We start from the raw sequence: 16,606 nt of genomic DNA, 5'->3' as shown, positions 1-16,606 counted from the left end.
ACCCTATATATGCACTCTTAAAATAAAAAAAGCAAACCCCCATAGTTCTTTTTTTTCATTGAGTTTGGCTTACAAACGGAACAGTATCTCGAAAGAGAAAGCGTAAAGATATCGGAAGGTCACTATGTTACATAGCATATGTGTGTGTTTATACATGTTTATTACATGCAGTGTCTGTGTTTGATGAAGATTATTGGAGACCTTGAAATCAGTCCCATCTGTGGCATTCTTTAAAGCTTACTGTTTTGCACCCCTCCTCTCTCCTTCCTCTCCCTGTGACTCATTGCAGACCTGATAGTCGGGGCGTTTGGCGCAGGAGAGGTCTCAGTCTACAGGTACCGCTATAATAAAAATGCTACATTGTGAAATTTGTTCTTTATGTTGCATCCTAATGAAAAGCTGTCTCTTTGCATGCGTGTTCAGGTCTCGAGCTGTTGTGTCTGTGGAAGCTACAATGACCCTAACACCCAGAATCCTCAATCCTGACGACAGACAGTGTCGCTTGCCTCAGACCTCTAACATGGTGACCTGGTAAAAGCAGCTTCTCTTATTCCATTTTGTAATTTCAATATTACATTTTCCTTTGGTTATCTGCATTTACACATGCACACACATACTCACTCTGCCATCGTAGTGAGGACCATGTGTGTGTCCCATTAACTTCTATTGATTTTCAATCATTTTCACATCTTTCTATGCCCTAATCCCAAAACTAACCCTAATCCTAACCATTACCAATGCATACATCACCCTAACCCAATTGATACCTTAGCCCTAAACCTAATCATTAGAAAATAGCATTGAGGACCAGCAAAATGTCCTCACTTTGCAACAACTGATCCTTAGAAAAAAACATTGATACATGGCTTTTATTTATTACTGGAGGACATCATTTCCTGGCAAAACTTCACAATTTTTCATGCACCTTCAATGGAGGGTGACACAGATCTGGTGAGCTGAAAACTCCAGCAAGCTTGTATACTTGGAGACAACTTAATTGCGTACAAATTTATATTAACATTATATATTTGAAAAGGAAATCTGTTTACTGTATATTCAGCCTCCCTGAATTAATACCTCATATAAACTCTCCAACTTCCACAATATCTTTGTGGATTCACCTTCTACTAGTTTTGCACATCTAGAGGCTTAACTTTATGTATGTCTTTCTTTTCAAAATAACTGGAGCTGATGGAAAGACATCCACACAGTACAATTCTAAATGCAAATCCACAGCACATTTTTTTTTATTTGAAAAACATTTTTTTATTGTGGTCCAAACTACAATTTCACCCAACTTTGTTTTGGTCTAATTATCTAAAGAGATCACATTGAACTTTGTGATTGTTGCATTACAAAATGAGAGAAGACACTGTTTATGAGAGCTAGAGGAAAACACCTTTGTTAAGAAGACATATTTTCTTTATTCATATTCCTATTTTACTTGTGGAAAAGGCTATGTTTGTGTATTCCGTTGAATACACAAACATTTGTATAATTTAGTTTAAGTTTTAGGTACGTAATCAGTCACTTTCACTGGCAAACAGAAAGAACCTGATATAGTTTTCTTTCAAAGGTAAAACAAGCTCAGTTCTAAAACTTAATTATCATTTTTGAAGTGGTTTCTCCAAATCAATAACATATTTTCGCTCTCTAAAGTAGTTTATTTTTTCAATCAAGCAATTTTTATTAAAGATGTAGCTACCAAGCTTTCTTACTTTTCTTTGTAAAATGTCCAGACCTTAAATTAACAATGTGTTGAATGATGGCCATAAAAAAATTGCAACACAGTCTCTGAAATAGTTCGCAGTTTTACAGCCAACAAAAGATGAAAAAGTTAGACCATTATTTATATTAAAACCAAAATAAAAAGCCTTCAATCTATTATTTTTTTAATCAAAATAAAGTCTAAGTAAGTGATTGAAGACCAGAAGTTGGGGAACTGACCTCATTTTTTTTCATTGAACATGATGAAACTGTTGAATTTATTAATATATTTTCACTGCTGACTGGTGCATTGTTAATTTATATTTTGGGAATTATCACTTTCTTGCTTTCCTAAATTTGTAATTAGCCAGAATGTAAGAGTATTATCCCTGCCTTGTTTTGTGCAATGTTGTTGTTTATTATTATTTACTCACTTTGCATATAATTGAGACACAATTTAAACCAGCTCTGTTTTTGCTACAGTATGACAATGTAATAAAATCCTATTGCTTTATTTGTTATTAATATCTAACACTGAGAGAACAATGGACAATATAGAAACACATTCCTCTCTAAACTGATTTGAAAAATATATACTGTACAGGTGCAAAATGTGTTTTCTTTCACCTTTGCCCCTTTATTCGGCAAAGAGAAGCATTTTGTTTACTTGCTTTAAGTTTAACATAAACCGATGGTTCCTGTTTTTAACCCAAATGATTAGCTGTTTCTGCACCCCAGTTTGGTTGTTGCTGTGCAACCTTTTGAGAGAAAAACATTAACCTATTGCCAAATGTCTTTATTACCATTTTCATATTTTAGACGGATTTCTCTCTGCCAAATGAAGAAGTACAATAAATGCTAAGAGGAGCTTTGTTGAAAATCTTTACATGTTTTGGTTGACAGGAGCAAAGAAAACAGAAGTTTTTGAATATTGTAGATGAACAGACAAAGCCGTGGTTGAGATTACACTTGATGTCATATTTGATATGCTACCCTGTACATGACATTATGAACCACAGTTTGTGAAACTTTATTTCAAATTAAAAACTATTGAAAGAGCATAAACTAGTTCATGTTAGTGAGCGTTTTTGTCAAAGTGTTTAGGTATGATTTTATCCTTTTTGAACCAAGATTAGTGAGTAATTTTTGTTAAGGATAAATATGCACAACACCAGTAAACAAAAAAAACGCCACTTTCCCAAACATTCCAACTCAAGATGAAAGTTGAAAGATTCATGTTGGACTACTAATCAGGTTAGTTTGCTGTTGGCCTATAGCCTATTACTATTAATAGCCTATTAACAGATCATATTACAGAGCAGGTAAATTAAAGCAAGAAACGTTCAAAACCTTAAACTAACATAAAACTAATGAGGCACCCTGCTGTGCTGAAACTTATATCTGTAACAGATATTGTCCTGCTCACACCGCATCCTAAAAAGATATGCAGCATTACACACATTCTTTCACCAATTATACTCACAATGACAGATGTGACAAATATTTCACCTCTGAGATCTAGATGTCTGCTGTCAGCATTAGACTGTTTGCCTAACACTACAGTGCGTTAATCAGGCAGCCCATAAAAAAACAAACTCATATATCCTGAAAATTCCAATTTACCAGACTCTGCAATTAATTTGAGACTGCATTATTCTGTTTTGACTATATCATTGCCCGTGTGGGTGGCAGAGTGGCTTTGACCAGCCTCGGCTGCAGTTTAGTTCAGGGAAACCAGCCGAAAGGTTCTTCCCACTTGGCTAATGTTGGTCGTAAGGTATTGGAACTGCTGGAGGAGCGTTTGGATGGGAGACGTTTGGCTTGGCTCATTTCCACAGTGGTTTCTCTGAAGCACTTTGTGAGTATTGGCAGCAAGCGGAAAAGTAACTGGGTATGAATCGGGTCAACAAAAAGCACTAAACAGTGTGAATACTATAAACTTTCAGTTCAGTGATATAGACTGAAGAAGTCATTTCATGATGAAAGCAGCAGTAGAATAAAAGAGTGTTTCAGTTATCTAACTCTGGGACATTTCAGCTGTTTTCCATCAGTTTTAATTGGATAAGATGAAATATCTCTGTCAAGTTGTAGAGCAAGTGACTTCGTGATAAAGTGTTTTGGGGAATGTTGGCCCATTGGGTAGAGCAGTGCGCTTGTGCTGTGATAAGGTTGCAAGTACCTGCTTCGATCCCCACAGGCTCCACTCTAGGATCCTGAGCAAAACCCTTAACCCCACACTGCTCCTTGGGCACCGCACAATGGGGGTGGGTAAAATGCAGAAAGTGAATTTCCCCATTGTAGGAAATTAAAAGGGATTTACATAAATACAGTAACCACCACACCTTTAACACCAGAGATCATTAAGACAATGTTGGCTGTTGTCCTGAATGTGTTTCAATAAACTCCTGAGGTTCTTGTTACTATTTTGGCTGAAAAAATATTGTCTCTTCTCCAAAAGCAAAGACAAAAATCATGCCTTTTCTTTCAAGCAATTGATATTTTCCTTTATGAAAGGAAAGATGGGAACAATAAATTAATCAAATTGGTTCTATATCTAACGAGAAACCTAAATATCTGGTATCATTTGCATTACTAAATGCTATTACTTAGCTTATCCCTGTGGAAATAACATGCAAAGAAAACCTCCAGTTAGGATTCAAACACGGGACTTTCTTTTTGTTCGTTACCACAGCAACCCATTGCACCACCAGAAACTCACAGTAAAGTACTTATTTGTAAGATCAGTTTGAGAAATGTTGGTCTTCTGCTATGTTACTGCTGCAGGAAAAATATGTCTTGTTAAAGTTTCATATGACATTTAATATTTTTTTTTCTCTTAGAGGATAATGCTTAGCTCAGTGATGTTTGTATAATAGCTCAAAATGAGACTCACACCTGGGGCTAAGTGGAAAGATCAAAGTGCCAGTGAAAAGGGGAAATTGTTAAGTGAATAGTTACTTGAATTACAGCCAGTTAAACTGGAAAAGAAATTGTTTTCTGCAACACATTGTCCGACTTCTCAAGTATGAAAAGTGCGTAAACCTGCCAAATAACTGCATCCAGGGCCAAAGGAAATGCTGGCCCTAATGCTGACCCTAATAAAGAGTTAGAGAGCTGCAAAGCATGCGGGAGCTTCCTGAGAAAAAATCAAAAAAGACTTTAATGAAATCCATCTATATCTTTATTGACTAATGCAGCAACAATATGTCCTTGTCTGAGAGGAAAATAGCTTCGTAATCAGATTTTATAATGATATTACTAAGTATTTGCGTAGGTTATTCAGAGCAGACTCTTGGCAATGCTGAAAAGGATTTACTGCAGGGACTGAGTGCCGTCTCGTCTCATGTAGGATGGAGCAGCACAAATGCATTTCGGAGAAATTGCATAACAAAATAACTAACCTGGGGATCATTTCTGCGTAGCATAACCTTAAATGTCACACACGGCTTTTATTGGTCACACACTCTCACACACCTTAATTTTAACAACATATGTTAAACAAACGTACACAACCACCTGGAAATGTTTTCTTTTAGAGCTAAGTTGGTGTTTTGTCACACGAACTCATGAAGCTGTCATTCACACCAAGCACATTTTAACAGCAGATTATCAGAATTATCGTGTTATCCGATGGGAATCCTAATTATTAACAAAAACACACATGGCCGCAACATCTGCAACCTGGTTTCCTAAACTCTCCGTAAACTGAGACAATCTTACAGGTGCCAGTTCTGAAACAAAACCTGCATTAGGTCATCTGCCTCACTGCTGCGAGTTACACCCATGAGATCCACCAGATTACTGCATATTAGCAGAGTAGATTTCCCTGTGTGGGAGGCACTTTCCTGTTGTTGATTAAAGAGGTGATAACACACACCGAAACGCACTTACACAGCGCTTAATAAACATTAGTAGAGGAAATGCAGAAAGGTTTCCCAGTCTCCCATGTCTGTGTGTCTAATAGTTGGACCTCCACTGTAATTCTTATTGACCCCTGCAGTAGAGGAAGGAAGAAAGGCCTTGTTTAGAAGCAATTTATTTACTTAGTGAGTTCCCTGTTTAAAATGAACTTCTATCGGAAACAGACAAAATAAATTAAAGCAGTCAGTCTGTCGGGCTCATAGCACAGTGTGTCTGTGGCTTTATTGTGCATTTGGTACTCTGTCCTCTTTATATTAATAAAAAAGTCAGATCTGATGTGAAGAATTTAGAAGATCTCCTGAATTCATTTTAGAACTTTGTTTTTTCATTTTCCTCCAGCCTGAAGGTAGATGTGTGTGCAGCAGTGAGTGGTGTGGGGATCCCCAACAATGTAGGTAAGTAACTGCACAGGGTTTACATTTCACAGGTGAGATGAAGATCCATCTGAAATATCAATATTTATATCTATCTATCTATCTATCTATCTATCTATCTATCTATCTATCTATCTATCTATCTATCTAGATCTATCTATCTATCTATCTATCTATCTATCTATCTATCTAGATAGATAGATAGATAGATAGATAGATAGATAGATAGATAGATAGATAGATAGATAGATAGATAGATAGATAGATAGATAGATAGATAGATAGATAGATAGATAGATAGATAGATTGTATCATAGTATTTGAAATTTGAATCTATTGTTTTCTCCTCCCAATATCTGCTCAGGTTTAAAAGCTGAGCTTCAGCTGGATTGGCTTAAAGGCACAAGGGGCGGGGTTAAGCGAGTCCTCTTCTTGGACACCCATGAGACTCAGCGCTCAGGGCTCCTCAGACTGGGTCAAAGCCGCCCACAAGCGTGTCTGAGCTATATGATTTATCTGAAGGTAAGTCCCAAAGTAGCACACTCATATAAGAACCAGTCAGTAGGCTACCTGTTTAACCATAAATATAATTACAGTCATATTGTCTTCTCTTTCTCTTGCTTTGCAGGAGGAGGATGAGTTCAGGGACAAACTGACCCCCATTGCTTTGGCCCTGAACTACAGCCTCGCTCCACCTTCTGGAGAACAAACTCTTCCACCGATTCTCAACCAGTACAGCAGCACATTCCTCCAGGAACATGTAGGTTTACATTTTCAGAGATTTACATCAGAAAGCTCTAGTTCATTAGATTATGCTATCCATGTAATAATCCGATCAATGATGACATGAATTTTTAAGATGAACCTCGTGTGAAACAATGAAAAGTTGAAATCAAAACCCTGATGCATAACAGGACTTATTATGACTAGATCAGTGTACACAATGTTCCACATTAACTACCTTTAACTGAGATACAGTATAAATGCCCAGCACAGTTAACTCTGGGAAACCTTTTCCCCGTTTAGTTCAGCAGTTTAATATATAACAGCAATAAACAATAATAAGAATGATGAAGACATTGCCGGCCACGCAACAAAGCCCGGGAAAGAGAAAATCTCTCAAAGAAAGGAAATATGTGTAACCTAATGAATTAGAACCCCCCCCCCCCCCCCCCCCCCCCCCCCCTTTGATTGCTCTTTATCAAAGTGGATGTGTCCAAATAAACAATGAGATCTTTTAAATCTTTCGGCGCCGAGCTTTGGTGAGCAGAACAGATTCGACTTCTGAAAGAAGTGCGCACGTTTTTATTAATAAATATTGGGTGTTTTAAAAACTAGATTTCTCTGTTTATATATTGACCAGAAAAACTCTATTATCAGTTATTTTTAATCCACTGAGTAATTACTTACCTTTTTTTTGATATATTTTATCACATTTAAAGCATCAGTTCTCAAGCTGTGGTACAAATAGTGCAACTTGGGTTCTCTTCAGACTGGAAGAAGCTCTTTTTAAAGGGGATAAAAAACATCATAAATGCATATAAACCATTGTTACATTAGCTAGTGGGACATTTTGCATGTTAGGCAACCACATTAGATATTGAATCAGGGTTATAAGAATTTCCAATAGCAGATTTATAGTCCTTTTTTTCATCATAAATTGCAGTAAACTTCTTCCGCTCATGCATTTCCAGCATATTTTTTCTGCTGTAACCAAAGAGACTATCAAAGTACCATTTATTCTTTATTATCACATTTTCATCAGTATAGTGATGCTTGTGAAAAATAGCTTTTCTGTGAGGTGGTCCTCGTTATGAAAGATTAGAGAACCACATGTCTAGTGATAACTGAACAATTTTCCTCTAACGTTCCTTCTCCATGTGCGACTCTTTCTTCGCAGGCTTACATCCTTCTTGACTGTGGTGATGACAACATATGTATCCCCGACCTACAGCTTTCTGCCAGCATGTAAGGCTTTCACAGTGACGCCCTTTGACCCCAACCTGCAAATCCTAGACTTCCAAAAAGCAGGCATTCATGAAAGTAAAGCAAAGACAGAATGTCTGCTATTCCTCAACAGATGATCACGTTTTACAATGAACACATTGCTCACATTTTGGTCACTTTCAACCTGTTAGAGATGTTGCGTGCACACATGAATGTGAAACAACCTTCTCAGTATAGTGTTTCCAGCTGTGCGGCATCTCCATGGCAGCCTTGTATAAATATTCTCTCACCAGGCAGTGACTAACACATACACGCTCACGCACTGTTGGGGGCTGTTGCATTCCTGTGCAGCTGATTGCACATTAAGTGCAGTCCTAAAATGATAAATGTCACAATTTGCTTCTTTTTGTCAATCATTGTCTCTGTCTCAACACACAAATCCAGGGATCGCTCAGAGTTGCTGATTGGAGATGACAACCTGGTGATGCTGACCATCACTGCAACGAACCAGGGAGAGGGGGCGTACGAGACAGAGCTGTACACACGGATTCCACCGGAGGCCGACTACATTGGAGTAGAGCGCAGGCTAGAGGTGGGGCATCACATGAAATCTCTTGATTGAATCAATATCAAGTTGATATTAATGACTGAAATATACAATGTGGGTTAGATGTTTACATGTACTTATCACAGCCTTAATCTTGAATTTTTAACAATGCATTTTTCAGCATAAATCAGGAAGTGATATTATTTAACAGCTCTGACTAATTACATGAACAACAACTAGGTGCACAACTTCCCAACCGCTGCTGGGTTCATCGACCCTCACCAAGTTGCAGGAAAATCCCTTTAAGTAACAATCAATCAGATTCTGGTATAATTCTGGCTTATCTGACCGACATTTATTCCAGAATGTATCAATCTCAATAAAATGTGTTAATTTACCATTTGCATTTTTGGTGCTGCGCCATTGTTTTTAAGAAAAGCCTACAAATTATCATGATTATGAAATGGTTTTTCAGTAGTTTGTGTTAACCTGCTTTATTTGATAACCATTCCAAACCAGTTCCAATGTGTGTTTGGTTTCATCTAGGAAAATCCGGTTGTTTCTAAATTTTAACCATTTAGCTGCCACTTTGAAGTAAAGTTGGAGAACTCTGTTGTGGAAAAGTAGAGCCTCAGCATGATACTACCACCACTGTGCTTTCCGTTTTTAAGGGTTAAACAAACCTCCCTTTAACTCCTTCAAAAAAAAAATTTATTTTTGGTATTGTGGCCGAATATCTAAATCTATCTCTCATCAGACCTTAAAATAATTTTCACTGGAGGCCATTTTGGCATCTTGGCATTTGCGTGTACCAACAGTGCTATGATCTCAAACACATATTGGATCAGTTTTTTGCATGAATAAAGTCATCTTCATGCTTTTGGTTTAGAATTGGCTCCAACATTAGCATGGTTTCCATGCCTGGAAGCAAACATCTGAATGAACTCTAAAGTAACCTTGTTTTACAAAAGGCCTATATGGATCCCCTGCAACTTGCTAAGGGATATTATTTAAATACTAATGGGCACTGTGTGAATATATTTCAGTCTCTTTGTATAGTTTTGATTCTTTCAAGTTTAAAGAAAATGTGCACCAAAATGAATCCTTATTTTGACTGCAGCCAAAAATCATTTAAGGAAGTGTCCTATTTGAGGCTGCAGTTGCGGTGCAGCATCACTTCCTGTTGTACCATTAAGTCATGCATCTGGCCTGATTACTGCAAGGCTATCAGCAGGATATGCTTTACTGGCATCAGCCCAAAAGCCCCTATTATGATTAAAAGGCTGCATTAGCTGCCATGGTAATGGATAGGGTCAGTTTGTTCAAGTGTGTCTGTTTGATGGCACACGTGTGTGTATGTGAGCTAATGAGGGTGTAATGGAGCTTTTTGATTGATAATATTATTAGTTTCAGAGTATCCATCACTCTTTCCCTCCTATGTTCCTCCTCCTCTGGATTCGGATGGCCTCTTACCTCCTTATGTTTTCCCCATCGTTCCCAGTCTTATCTGTTTTTCTTTCACCAGTCTCTCACTCAGCTAAACTGCGAGTACAAGACCATCAACGAGTCCAGGGTGGTGGTTTGCGATCTCGGGAACCCAATGGTGACAGGAACAGAGGTGAGTTGTGAGTACCCGAAAAACATAAACTCCAAACTCACACGCTACAATAAAACATCCATGCTAAGAAGTTCTTGCCACACTTAATTTGAATGATGTTTCCCAAAGTCGTCCGATCACCACCTTGACCCTCATTCCTTACCCTCTGACTCCCATGGCTGTGCTTGTGTCACGCTCAACTTGTGCATGCGTTCCGGGGTAATAATCCGCTTGGCTCCCTAAAGGCCGACATACACAGGAAACAGAGGCTTTGTAATTTAAAGAATGGTCCCTTGCAACATGAAATTCTAGCACTGTTTAGCAAAATGCAGCATGCTCAAAAGGCATGTCGCGTGTGTGAGCATGTATTTTTTCTTTTAAAGATGTCAAGGCTGGCAGGGAGGAGCGTCAGCTCTTGGGAGTCGACACACGGCATTCTGATAAATCAATTATGTGGTCATGTTTCACAGTTTGGAGGAGGGGGGCCATGTGTGTTTGTGTGCTCCCCAGCCAGCCAGATGCTTCGCATATTCTGCTTTCCCCTTGCCCTGTTGGACGTTAAGGAATCCATCAGCTTACGAAGAACATACCTTTACACACACCCCATACAAGTTCTCTGAGCACAGGTCTGATCGCTCCGGTTCATTGTTTGTGCCACATGACACAGCTGTAGAGACTCACTGGTCAGACTGATTGGTGTAGGAGGTCCATGTCTGAAGGTCCTGTCTGAAGGAATGTAGATTCCGACCCTCTGGCCTGCCTCTATATCTGCATTTTCTCTCCTTCTATAGTGTGAAAATTTACCTCGTTTATCAAACCTCTATTAAGTGACAGAAAATCTCTGTTATCTATATGATCAACAATCAACAACAGAAGCATAATTTTGTAATCTTTTAAAGAGATCTTTTCAAAGTTCATAGACCTTGACCTTCTCTATAAGTCTGTCCTCATTTGTTTTGAGCTTTAGTTGTTTTTCTTTTTTCATTTGTTTTCTTTATTATCCATACCATCTATTCATTTTAATTTTCGGTCTTATACATTGAATTAAGCAAAAACATAGAATCACCATGTACTATATTAAGTTTTACCTGTGTTCTGCTCTTTTAAAGAGGCTTTTCAGTCACAGTTTGCCAACAGCAATTTTATAATTACAATGATACATAAAAAAAAACGCCCAACTTTTCTTTCTTTTAATTAACAGGAAAATGCAGCAGCACTAACCAGCTGGCCAGCAGTGTGCAGCAACGTACAGGGAAGGGTCGGGACTGTGTTACTCTTTGATTTAAAAAAAACCCTGAGAAAGTTCTTAATGGTGACTCTGAGCCCTTTCTGGTTAATATAAATAATTAGCTTTGAATGATAAGAAATGCATTATGGGAAATCAAAAAGAAAAAAGATTACAAATGATTTATTTTTGTGTGAAGAAAGAGTATGGTTCATTTCTGCAGTTTTAAAGTCTTTGTTTCTGCATGATTCATACGCTAGGTTGGATTTAAGTGGGTTAGCAACCAAAACACATCCTTCTAAGTAAACTTTCAACAATAAAAAACACACAGTGGCCAAAGTCAGTCCTCAGAAATCCTTCTTAAAACCCCTTTTAACAAAGCATTTGTGCATGAAAGCAAAGTACTAAATGAAATCAGGTTGTGTCAGTACTGTTCCAAATATACAGTTTTATCACCCCCACATGATGCACAATAATCACTGATAAGGTAAGGAGCTATTTTATTAGCAGAAATTTCCCTCCTTGATGAAGAATGCATCTCTGAAGCCTGCCTTTAGCAGCTGCACAAACTTAAGTGCAGACTGCAAGGGGGACCCGTGTATGATGTCGGATCTGTTTATTCAGTAATTCTGTTATCAGATCATTTAAACAGGGCAGCCTAGGCTGGACGTGATGCTGCTGTCTGTGCTTCACCAGGTTTTCATCCTCAAACCATCGTAGCCCAGAACAGTGTAGGGCTCATCCCACAAGGGCTGCAGCTGGAAACCAGTTTTCTAACTCCACTGTGTTTAGATCTGTTTGAATATCTATCTTTAAAGCTTTGAACACATCAATAAGGAAAGGTAGATTCATATAATATTTACCACAGCTCCTCTGTTTTAATTTTCAAAGATGACATTTTTTACTTTCTTCAAAACTTCATTTTTCGGGCAAAGAGATATTATCCCACTAATATCCCCAAAGGACATAATAGTTATCAATGCAGAATTTTAAAACGCTCTTCATGAATGTAAAATCTGGGACACAGAGCTGTTGCTGCTCACATTTCAAGGAGTTTGATTACATTAAGTCAAAGCTTTTTATCATGCCGATGTTGCTTCCTTATATCTACCTGTTTAGCAGGCGATTGTTTTGCAACATGGATTTATCTATGCTTCAGCTTAGCAGTGGTATATTAAGCCCTTCACTATATCTTATTTTTTTTTCAGTTTAGAGTTGTAACCAACTCTTTTAAGAACGAACTGAAGACTTCTTTCAGAGGATATATCATAATAAGCATGCATCACCAATTCAGAAAATACAACTCAAGCAAATGTATTATCATAATTCATCAAAATACCAACCAAAAAGTTTTACACAGTTGTTTGGATCAAATAGTAAGCATGGGTCAAAAATTGAATTTTTTTGTATTTAATATACTCCTGATAAAACTCTGAATTAAGATCATACCAAAAGATAGAAGAAGAAGCATAATTTGAACACTGGTTCAAACATTTAAAACACTTGATTCAGGTGTGTTGGACTAGAGAGATATGTAATAGATAAATTACATATCTGATAAATAGATAAATTCTCAGTCACCAGGAACATGGCAGTCACAAAACAGGCTCAAAAAGACAACTGGACTTTGGCACAGTTTTTCTGAAAACATTTTGACACTTATTGTGAGTTTTTGTCACTTCTTTTGGCTCGCACCAGAGCAATCTATAGTTGGAGCGCTGATGTTTTTAAGCAGGAGAGGTCCATCAATCTGAGCACATTCCAGGTCCCACCGGTTGTTCTTAGAGGTTGTTGAAATCTTTTGTTTCATATGGATTTTGTGTTTGGTTATGTGAATCATAAATGTGCCTCTGTAACCTCTTTGGAATGAGTTCCAGGGCAGAGTTCTAGATGCTTGGAAGCTGAAACCGCAATCCACCCCCTCTGTTCAGTGATGCCTTTTTTCTTTTAACAACTGTGGCTTCCTTTACCCCTCTTTCAAACCATCTGTCCAAAATCTGACCATCTTGGTCATCAAACATGTGTGCTTTGTTCTTAAGGTGACAATGTTCTGCTGAATCTTACCCAGAGTTGCTAGCTCTCCTGTGCTGCGCCATGCATTTGTGTAGTTGTAGTTTTGGTTTTTCCAATACAGGATTCTGAGCAACCCTTGCTGCAGTGGCCTGCATTAACAATGCTTTATGTGTTTTGTCTTTGTGATAAACCAGTTTTTTTTATTTTGTGTTCTAAATTTACTGTTATTTTATGTTTAGAGAATCCTGAGTTTATGAGAAACTCATGATAAAAATTGATTTTAAATGTTTTTAGTTTTTCTGTCCTCTCATTCAAAACTAACAAAGACTTCAGGATGGGTGTCCAAAGGTTTTCAGAAAAACCGAAAGTCTCGTTACCTCCAGTTTAAGCTTGTTTTGTGGCTGATCATATCTAGATTTCTTTCAAAATCTTCTTATATTTAAGCCTTTAAATATACAAGTAGTTGATGAAGGGAATTAACACATAGTTGCACTGCTGATGGTGAAAAGTGACATTAATAACAAATTACAGAAAAACTATATTTCTACTGCTAAAAACTTTGCAAGATTGACAAAAGCTTCCAAATTATTCCTGGTTGCTTAAAACCAATGTTCCCGCTGTTGCTGTAAGGAATCATTGTTTTCTGCATTATAGCTAAACTCTCTAAGCCAAAGCTTTGCAGCCACAGGATAACTACAGCCAAATGCAAAAGTGGTTTACTTAGTACACATATATTTGATTGTTTTTTTTAGGATACACTGAGCTTTCAGACAGAAATGACAATGGCAAGTTCTTTGACGAATTTATAACAGATGTTTTTTTTTTCTTTTTTTTATCATTATCCTTATGAAAACAAAGGATCTATTCAAACAAAGAAAAATCAGCTGAAACTCTGAACTCTAAGGTTTTCAGATTTGTATCAGACCTGACTGTGTTGCTGTACATATTCACAGTACCCATCGTCTTCTTTTGATTTTTCACTGAACAACACATTTAGTGCCTGTCTCTTTAGACTTTCTCAGTCTGGCTTTTCTCTTCCAAGTGTCCCTAACGTGTCCTTTAAAGATAGCCTGACTTTGTACCTCTAACGCCCTGGAGACATGGCTCTTGAAGTTTTTAATACAAGTCTGCATGCTATCATTTCCCCCCTCTGGACTGTGGGCTTGACCCATTTTTCAACAGAGATCACATGTGCATGTAAATACACATGCGGCGCAGCAGTTTATGGCGTACCGAAGCCTCCACGTGTTTCGTGTTAGCCTAGGGGACAGGAGGATTTAAACAGAGGAGAGACGAGGAACTTGACTGTGGTTTTTAAGTATGTGTCTGTAGTCTGGCTTTTGTCAGATTTAGGAAACTTGCTGTTATCAACACACGTTTACACAATCCAGATATTGTGACAATGAAGTAACAGAAAAAGGTTCCAGTTACATGGATTTTACTGTCAGTTCAGAGCTGCCTTTGATTTAGACATGTCTCTCATTCTCCACCATCCTCCTATAGATTCCCTTCTCAGTCTGTCGTCACATCATTTTAATACATTCTCTTTGTTTTTGGGGGGTTTCCTGTTGTTCCCTGGACAGCTCACCGTTGGTTTGAGGTTTTCAGTCCAAAGGGTGGAAGACTCCGGACCAAAAATCAGCTTTGAGCTACAGATCCACAGGTGACGCAATCACAAGCTCACTCATACAACTTAGACACAAAGATCTGTTTGTCTTTCCTCTGATCCGTGTAAATTTGTCCCGACTCAATGCTATCAGTGCTATACTGTCACTGTCTGCGGTCTCATGTGCCTGGCCACAGTGATGAAGAAAGACAAGGGGAACAATATGCAACTGTTTGTTGTACTGCAACAGACTGCAGCATTTGTCATTAGTACAAGTACTTATCCCCTGAGGGAAGATTTCAGGAAGTAAGCTGAATATTCTCATCTAATTTTTATCAAGAGCTGCATTAAAATTTACTTTAATTTGTAATACTAGTAAAATATCAGCTTTTTACAAAAATGAGATAAAAGCATAAACTGAAAGATATGCAGCCCAGGAGAGGAGTGGCAGCCTAGTGGATGGGCATAGAGCTTTGAATCCTGAGGTTCTGAGTTCAAGCCCCACTTCCACAGACTGCCACTCTGGGTCTCTGAGCAAGACCTTTAACCTCACACTGCTCCCTGGGTGCTGCACAAAGGCAGCCCACTGCTCCCCAAGGAAATGGGTTAAATGCAGAGAGTGAATTTCTTTGCTGTATACTTGTGACACTGTAATGACAATAATAGGCTGACAAGAGAAAAACTTTACATACACCTATTATGGGCAAGAATTGCAAATTCATGTCTATAAGTGTATGCAAATTCTTTTGCTATTTTTTTCACCCTTAATACATGATTGAAAATCAACCGATTTAGGGTCATTCTAGAAATCAGTACATTTTCCCTGATCCATGGAGCTATTTTAAAGTTACTGCTTCCTGTCAGACTTGGATTTTAAAGCAAACCCACGCATTTCCAACTGGACCGAGATCAGGGCTATTCCACAGGCTGTATGCATTTATTCCCAAATGCATCCACTTATTTGGGCTTTACTTTTTTTTTTTTTTATCATCCCACTTTCATTTTATTATATGCCAAACAAATTTTTAAAAAGGATAAGTTGCTATTTTCAAAAGTGTAGTTGGTGTTTTAAAAGGCATTCGTAGGTAGTTCTGCTCAAAGTGTAATTCTCTCCACAGCTCCAACAAGGACAACTCTGACAGCAACCTGGTCAGTTTGAATCTGACCATTACTGCCAGTGCCCAGCTTGCATTGCGCGGGTGAGTTGATTACATTTTTATGCCATATGCGAGAACCTCCCTCCTCCTCCCTCTCCACTACCCACTGCTGCAGCCGATTTGCTTTCAATTTTATAGTTGTTTATGAGAAGGGATTTCTGCTTTTAAGATGTTTGGATTTTTATGCAACAGCACATATTTACTGACATAAATTCAAACAAAATAAATGCATATGAGGTTATTCGTCAGCTTTTCCATACTTATGCGTATACAGTAGTCTCTCACACAAAGTTCAAAGCCTTGCGGCTGACATGCTGTTGTTTGGGTGTGGTCAGCTGAGGACATAAACGAAGCAGCGATGGGGAGAACCTGGAGGAGGATATGCAACACTGTTTGTCCTGTACGGTGTTCTGCTTCAGATTACATTTTTTTTTTCTCATACTGCTGCTGTAAAACATTATACGGATTTTAACTTCTGATGAAACTGTCATGTTGAAGTAAGAAATTAGCCT

General features: G+C 38.0%; 1 protein-coding gene across 1 annotated transcript in view; it reads left to right on the top strand.

The window, feature by feature from the left end:
- Nucleotides 1-16,606, top strand: part of itga8 (integrin, alpha 8) — a 59,670-nt gene that overhangs the window by 33,790 nt on the left and 9,274 nt on the right. The window contains exons 14-23 of the mRNA XM_038269528.1: nucleotides 290-335; nucleotides 424-531; nucleotides 5,968-6,023; nucleotides 6,367-6,524; nucleotides 6,631-6,762; nucleotides 7,903-7,970; nucleotides 8,394-8,541; nucleotides 10,022-10,114; nucleotides 14,915-14,994; nucleotides 16,056-16,136. Coding sequence (XP_038125456.1) covers nucleotides 290-335; nucleotides 424-531; nucleotides 5,968-6,023; nucleotides 6,367-6,524; nucleotides 6,631-6,762; nucleotides 7,903-7,970; nucleotides 8,394-8,541; nucleotides 10,022-10,114; nucleotides 14,915-14,994; nucleotides 16,056-16,136 — 970 coding nt within the window. The remainder of the gene's footprint in view (nucleotides 1-289; nucleotides 336-423; nucleotides 532-5,967; nucleotides 6,024-6,366; nucleotides 6,525-6,630; nucleotides 6,763-7,902; nucleotides 7,971-8,393; nucleotides 8,542-10,021; nucleotides 10,115-14,914; nucleotides 14,995-16,055; nucleotides 16,137-16,606) is intronic.

The sequence above is a fragment of the Cyprinodon tularosa genome, unplaced genomic scaffold (assembly GCF_016077235.1).
Source record: "Cyprinodon tularosa strain WSP-4 unplaced genomic scaffold, ASM1607723v1 ctg73, whole genome shotgun sequence".
In the NCBI taxonomy this organism is placed as follows: Eukaryota; Metazoa; Chordata; class Actinopteri; order Cyprinodontiformes; family Cyprinodontidae; genus Cyprinodon; species Cyprinodon tularosa.
This window is presented reverse-complemented; position numbering and strand designations above follow the sequence as displayed.